Here is a 7,225-nt window from a genome sequence, read left to right as displayed (position 1 = left end):
CGAACGAGGGTATGTTCGTTCGTTTGTGTTTACCTATATCGGTAATTCAGTTACGAAATTGGCGAATTCGAGTTGCGAAATTGACGAATTCATATTTTTTCTACCGTGTTTACCTATATCGGTAATTGAGTTACGAAATTGGCGAATTCGAGTTGCGAATTTAGAAACTGTATTGCGAAATTGGAGTTCGTGTTGCAAATTTGAAATCGCGTTACGAATTTGTTGGTTATTTTTGCAAATCCAAAAAAATTGATTAAAATCGTATATTATAAAACATTTTCGGTCATTCAAGTTATTTTCTCTAAATAATTTAACCTAAAGATTGCAAGTAAGTTTATAAAGGTTTTAACATTTTTAAATTAATAATTTAATTGATTAAAAGTTAAAAGTATTTGAAATTCATATTCTCCAAGGATCGTTATATATTCGTATTATCTTGAATTGTAATTGTTTTGAAGTAATTATTTAAATTGGTTTTATTGCGACATTTTAAATTAATATTTTATAATTAATGGAGTTGAATTTTTAACTTGGTAAATTGACCCCACACGGTTGCATTCAGTGCCTTCGTGCCGTCCACGTCGGTCTAATAAAATAAACAGTGGTAAACGCCCCTATTAATGTTGTGTCAGCCGCGCACCGTCTTCTAAACTGCCGGTCCAAAATAGAATATTAAATTTGTTCAAAGAGAGTTTTCTCATAAAATCACCGATTCATCTGCCGTCGGATTCTCCATCTTAGGATTCCGTAGAAATGAAAAATTAACCACACGCATTGAGCCACTTGATGACCTTGAGCTAGCATCAATGGTGTTTGCTGTCAAGATTTGACAACATTATCTTTTTGGTGAGAAGTATCATATCTTCACCAATCATAAAAACCTCAAGTATATTTTTACTCAGAAAAAGTTAAATCTCTAACAACATATATGGGTTGAGTTGCTTAAAGATTATGACTGCGTAATATATTATCATCAAGGAAAGACAAATGAGTTGTGATCTTTCCTAGCGCGTTTAAGTTTATCCAGTATTGGTGGTTTGTTAGCCGAGTTACGAGTCGAGTCAGAGTTGGTAGGTGAAGTCAAAAAGTTACAGAGTTCAAATGACTGGATGAGAAGCCGGATCGAGTAGGTTCGCCAGGGCGAGGCATCAGGTTTTGAGCTTCGAGATGGAGATGTGTTATACTTCAAGGGTCGGTTGTACGTACTTGCAGATGCTCAGTTAAGTAGTAAAATTTTCCATGAAGCACACTGCCCAAGCAATAACAAGATGTACGAGGAGCTTCGCATATTGTTCTATTGGTCGGGTATGAAAAGGGAAGTATCACAGTTTATCGCTAAATGTCTAGTGTGTTAGCAAGTTAAGGCAAAACACTCATTTATGCTTATCAACCTTAAAAATTACTAAAAAATCTCTTAACAAAATTTAAGAAAATAAATTAAACTATCTCACTCTCATTTATTTATTTCCCGTATCTTCACGAAAACATAAAACTTTAAAATTGATTAACGATTCAAACAAATTAGATTGTAATATTTAATTTAAAATCAACAATTAATATTTAAATATTATGTTTTGTTTTGTTATTGTTTATATTAGATCACGTTAATAATTCTCGCTAATTTCATTAAAAAAAATAACAGTTGATATCTATGGGTGAGTTGTAAGCCTCGTCGACACATCATAAGAGTAGGACCCAGCTTATTGTCGAGGCACCCAAATTAACTGGCATCCACTTTTTTTTTTTTTTTTGCGCTTGAGAAATCTCTTTTGTCTGTAATTCATGAGCCTCCACCTACAAGAGATAAAACAATTAAATAAATAGGAAGATCAGGCCGTGTGCTTTGACATTTTGCAAATGTCAACCCCCAAAACCACACCGGTTTTCAATGTCGGAATCACAAAGCTTATAGATAGAACAAATCAGAAACGACAAGCTTTTAGATACCCAATTTGTCAACGATCCTCTCTCTCTCTCAACTTTACTTTTTTTTTATATAAAAAAACAAAATTATTTTATTTTTCCATTGTTCTTTATATATATAATAATCGCAAAAGCCCACTCCAATACAAATCCCCTCTTTCTATCTTCACAAGCATAAGCATCTAAAGTCAGCGCCTTGTTTTGTCTTCATTTTCTTCTTTGTCTTGCCGCAGGAGCCTGCTGAAAAAGGTACGACCTTCCCATGGATGTTGGTTGGGATTTATATGCGGTGGTGAGAGGTTGCGCCACCGCTACGACAACCTGCAGAAGCGGCGGTGTTGCAGACTGCTCCATCATGGCGGATTTATACTCCCAATCCAGTTTTCCATCGTTTGCTAGTCAAGAGCCTTTTCAGGGTCAGTTATTGTCTTTTCCGATTCAGTTTGAAGCCGGAAATAATATGGAGGAATTGCATGAGCTTTACAAGCCTTTCTTCCCCAAATCGCAGCCTCTTCCTTCACAGATGAAACAACAGCAAGAACATCAACTCAAGCCCAAGCAGTCTGGCCCTGCTACACCCAGTAGCACTTGTAGGACTCCCAGTTCTCATAATTCTCGGTCTAAAAGAAGGTAAATTTCGGCATTAAAACAAATTATTTTCAATTGAGGAGCTCAAAAGTTGAAAATTTTTGTTGTTTTCCCCTTGAATAGAAAGAATCAGCTTAAAAGGGTTTGCCAAGTTCCGGCAGAGGGTTTATCTTCAGATGTGTGGGCATGGAGAAAATATGGTCAAAAACCCATCAAAGGCTCTCCTTATCCAAGGTAAACAATGTGGTTTTGTCTCTTTGCATGCTGAATAATTTGATTTATAATGAAATTTGTTTCTTCTTCTTCTTTTTTTGTATGGATATTCAATTAATGGGTTTTGTTGTTTGCTTTCGTTGAATAACAGGGGGTATTACAGATGTAGTAGCTCGAAGGGCTGTTCGGCCCGGAAACAAGTTGAACGACACAGATCCGACCCGAATACGTTCATAGTCACTTACACGGGTGAACACAACCACCCTGCTCCGACGCACCGGAATTCACTCGCTGGCAGCACCCACCAGAAGCCTTTCACTCCACAAACGGTCGCCGCCGGTGACTCCACCAAACCTTCCTCGGGTAAACCCATGGACAGTTCGTCTCCAGCGACCTCCATGGATGAAGGGGTTGTGGTTCAGACTTCAGAGTACAAAGGTGGACAGCAGGGAGGATTTGGTTGAAGAAGAAGGGGAAGATGATTCGGGATGTCTGACACGGCGGTGAGCCATGATTTCTTCGAGGGTTTAGAAGGAATTGCTGAATTGGTCGCCGGAGATTGTTGGTCTGATGATCTTCCGGCTACTTTTGGCCTTCCTTGGATTGCGAACAGTGCCGCCGGTGGCATATAAAACTTGCTCGGATATGTCTCTTTTTTTCTTTTTCACCTTTCATTCTTGTATATGTCATATACACTTTTTGGTAGAATCTAAACCAACATGCTTTTTATTGTGTAATTTTTTAGGACTCTATTAACGAGTCTTGTAGATGAAAAAAGAATTAGTTTCTGGTTTCTAGTCTTTACTTTTTGCTTTCAGACAACATTAAATCTCCTAGTATTTATGTTTGAACTGGAAATGACCATTGTGTTTTCGAGATGATATGATCATATTTTTGTATACTTGAATAGATTATTGAAATTTCATTCCTCCCTATTACATATTGTAGTAGGGGTGCTTCGTTGTATGTTTGGTCCTTTCTGATCCATGCTGAATTGGTCACTGGATAAGAGTTTTTGATTTTATTCATCTGCATAAACCTTTTCTTACACCCAATTCAGAAACAAGTAACTAAAGTACAGGAAAGCAATTGATTTGTCGAAATTAATTGTCTCGTGAGATTTAGAGTTGATTCAGGGAAAGACAATGTGAAGCAATTTAGGCCTAGTTTTTTCAGTTGAAAAACAACATCCTCTGTTATGGGAGTTCTCATGGAATACAAGAGTAATAGAAAGTCATTGTTCATTGGGTTACATCAAATATGCTATTTGTTTTCTCCTTGCTTTGCACTTTCAACGAGTGCCGGCATACAAGTACAAATTTGCGGATTCAGAAAGAGGCAAAGTGCAACAAAGATGGTTTTTCTTTTCAGCTAACGAAGTGAAATTGTTGAATAACCAGGGGAAAAGGTGCTACCAAATTGACTATGTTCCAGCTCCAAGAATCACTGAAGCTGACAAAACAAATGACAGAAAGTAAGTGGAACATTTCATACTGCTCGTTGGAACTATCACCGAGAGATCATTCTTTGCTTGAAAGAGATCTGATATATGTTGTCAAGCATTAACAATCTTTAGGAATAAATGGCCTGAAATCTGAATTAGATATCTCTAGGAAGATGACAAAATGAATGGTGGAAATAAGTGGTACATTTTGTTCCGTTCAGTAAGAACCTGTTACCAATGCGTTATCCTTCGTTTGATAGAGATCAGATATATATCATCAGTAATTAACAATTTATTGGAAGAAAAGGTCTGAATTGGATCTCAAAGTGCTTTTCTCAACTAGTTAAAGAACCTGTATTCGTTTCTTTTAACGAAAGAGTTATGTGAAGGACAATAAACATCATCCTCAAGAAGATATTTTCTTCCTCTTGGTGGGGGTTGTTGCTTGTGTGGATAAAATATGAAATCAGTTCATTTGTGGTATTATGGTATTTTTAGTACAATATTCTGATTAGGGAAGTCTTGAATTTTATATTTGTCAAGGTCATTGCAGAGAGCACTTGATAGAAGACTGTATCTTCTTCTGTACGGTGATAGTAATGGAGCTCCTAGTGGGAATCCTGTGTGGCATTTTCCAGAAAATGTTTACGATTCGCAAGGTAAGTGTTGTTTTCTTTTTTTGTTTTCTTGACGTGATATAAGCACATATATTTGCAGTGTGCAAAGTCTGCCTTGGAATCTGTACTTGGAGGCCTTTCTCACACTTACTTCGTTGGGAATGCTCCCATGGGGCATATGGTTATAAAGCCGAAGGAGAATGTGCCCGAACCATACGAGTTATTTCAAGCGAAGTGGTTCTATTTTCTTCTTCCCGTGCTGATATAATGCTTCTCTTTGCTAGTCCTTTTAATCAAATTACAATCTCATCAGGATAACATACATGCATTTTCAATTGGTGCTTTTCTTTTTGTCAGCGGTTCTTCCTCAAGCGTCAAGTGATAGATACCAACAAGTTCAATATCCGGAAATGCGAGGAATATTTCTGAAGAAGCTGAATTTTTTAAGAAGATGATTATCGGCTTAATTTTTTAGGATGCTTACAAGTAGTAGTATATGCTCTAAAAACTCAATCTTTAGATAATAAGCGTTTAAATATCCTGTAATTTATGGTGTTCAAATCTAGGACATCTAGAAATAATAATTTTCCTTTTTATGAGGTAACTTGATTCATGCATATCAATTATAATATTTTAAATATGAAAAACAATAAATATGTACGTAAAATAACATAAGAATATCAAAGATTGGGGATGTAAATGAGACGAGACAGAGCTACTCGATATCGATTCGGTCAAAGTTCGGTTAACTCTCAATTGAATGGACTTGACTCTAGCTCGAACTCGACTCGAATTTTTAACGAGCCAAAATGAGCTACTTGATATTTGACTCGAAAAGTTCACGAGCTACTCGAAAATAATATATTAAAATTTTACATTTTTAAATTAAATTATTAATCATATTTTCCAACAAAAATATATAAATTGGTTCGTCCGTAGGAATAAGTTGCAAAAAAAAAACATCTTGAAATTTGTTTGGTTGAAACTTGATGCCAATTCCCGTTGGAACCGCACAAAAAATTGTATGGTTCAACCTCGAAACCGTGACAACAACAGCAATGACAAAATTTACCCAAGATAAAACTGCATTGTTGTCTTTAATTTACCCATTCTCAGCTGCATTTGATCATCTTCCTTTCAATTCGCAAGTGATTCCAGACTATCCATGGAGGTTAGCATCTATTCTTTTCCCTATTGGGTTTGCTTTTCCATCGTTTTAGATTGATTAAATCAATATTCATAATTAATTTGTTAAAAAAGTGACATCCGAGAGAGACTTCAAATATTAACACGTGTCTAAAATATGGTATAGATGGTGAAGAACTTCGTGTCGGGGGTGGCGGAGATGAGGAAGCCGGAAGCCAGCATTAAGGGCGTCGACATAACAGTGTGAGTAGAGATGGCGTCGAATACGGCGCCAAGGTGGCCGTCAGCAACCCTATAGCCATTCCATCCCCATATGTGAAATCCAGTTCGATTTAAAAGTGACGGCAGGGTTTATAAAACTACTATATTATACTCGAAAACATGTCGTAAAAAGTAAAACTGAGGGTATGCAACTATGAAACAGCGAGATTGTAAGAGGAAAGATAGAGGATTCGGGGTCGTTGAAGGGGAACGATACGACAATACTGGAGGTGCCGATGAAGGTGCCGCACAACGTACTGATAAGCTTGGCCAAGGATATCTGTAGGGACTGGGATATCGACTATGAACTCAACGTTAAACTCATCATTGATCTTCCCGTCTTCGGAGACATCACCATCCCTGTCAGTCGTCAAGGAGAGATCAAGCTTCCTACTCTCAAAGACTGGTTTTGATTCATTATTCTTTCTATCGTGTTTTATTTCCTCTTCCCGGTATTTGTGAAAAATTATGTTTTTTTTAACATTGTCTTATTATTGAACAAAGTTATCTGCAAATTTACATTTTTTTTCAAGAATCTGGATGATCTCCTTTTGGATTTGGTACGTACATACGTATGTTAGCCTTTTATCTTATATAAGTCCGAAAATAATGTCGTTCTATGAATAATTTTAAATTAGAAGTTAGTGTTTGTGCAGCTAACCAAGCACACTTTTCATTATGCTTTATTGATTAGATCGACACTTTAGTTAAGACACACCCAATCATGAACCTCTTAGTACACTCTAAGAATTAGTTAGGCTCTTGTCTCTTTTGTCATTAAAAAAACAATTTTAAAAATAAAACATAAATATTTATGAATAAATATCAAAGTGTTGAATCCCAATCCTCGAGGGAATATGAAATTCATAAAGTCGTAGTCATGGGGTACATAAGCAATGAATAAGAAGATGAACATGTCAACCACCAGCTGCCGAGTCAGTTTAATTGACTCAATCAAATTTTGAGCTCTGAACTGAGTTTGGACGATTCAGCAATCCATGTCAATTTCCAAGCTTCATGCAAAATATCCGAA

The 7,225-nt window shown here is 36.5% G+C and overlaps 1 protein-coding gene and 2 pseudogenes across 1 annotated transcript; all 3 read left to right on the top strand.

The window, feature by feature from the left end:
- The first annotated feature begins 2,170 nt into the window (after positions 1-2,170).
- LOC120121184 lies at positions 2,171-3,447 on the top strand (annotated as a pseudogene).
- Positions 3,448-3,710: 263 nt separating this feature from the next.
- On the top strand, positions 3,711-5,214 carry LOC120121187 (39S ribosomal protein L46, mitochondrial-like). The gene is made up of 5 exons (XM_039140610.1): positions 3,711-3,735; positions 3,901-4,198; positions 4,712-4,827; positions 4,872-5,014; positions 5,143-5,214. The coding sequence occupies exons 1-5, from the start codon at positions 3,711-3,713 to the stop codon at positions 5,212-5,214; spliced, it is 654 nt and encodes a 217-aa protein (XP_038996541.1).
- Positions 5,215-6,097: 883 nt separating this feature from the next.
- LOC120121186 lies at positions 6,098-6,622 on the top strand (annotated as a pseudogene).
- The last annotated feature ends 603 nt before the right edge of the window (positions 6,623-7,225 follow it).

This window comes from Hibiscus syriacus, unplaced genomic scaffold (assembly GCF_006381635.1).
Source record: "Hibiscus syriacus cultivar Baekdansim isolate YM2019G1 unplaced genomic scaffold, ASM638163v2 tig00110361_pilon, whole genome shotgun sequence".
In the NCBI taxonomy this organism is placed as follows: Eukaryota; Viridiplantae; Streptophyta; class Magnoliopsida; order Malvales; family Malvaceae; genus Hibiscus; species Hibiscus syriacus.
Note: the sequence above shows the minus strand (reverse complement) of the source record. Positions and strands in the feature narration are given on the sequence as shown.

Excerpts from the sequence above, each read along its gene's own strand:
- LOC120121187 (XM_039140610.1), top strand. The coding sequence starts at position 3,711 with ATGCTGAATTGGTCACTGGATAAGA. Across the intron at positions 4,199-4,711 it reads GACAAAACAAATGACAGAAA|GTCATTGCAGAGAGCACTTG; the intron begins GTAAGTGGAACA and ends ATATTTGTCAAG. Across the intron at positions 4,828-4,871 it reads AAATGTTTACGATTCGCAAG|ACATATATTTGCAGTGTGCA; the intron begins GTAAGTGTTGTT and ends CGTGATATAAGC.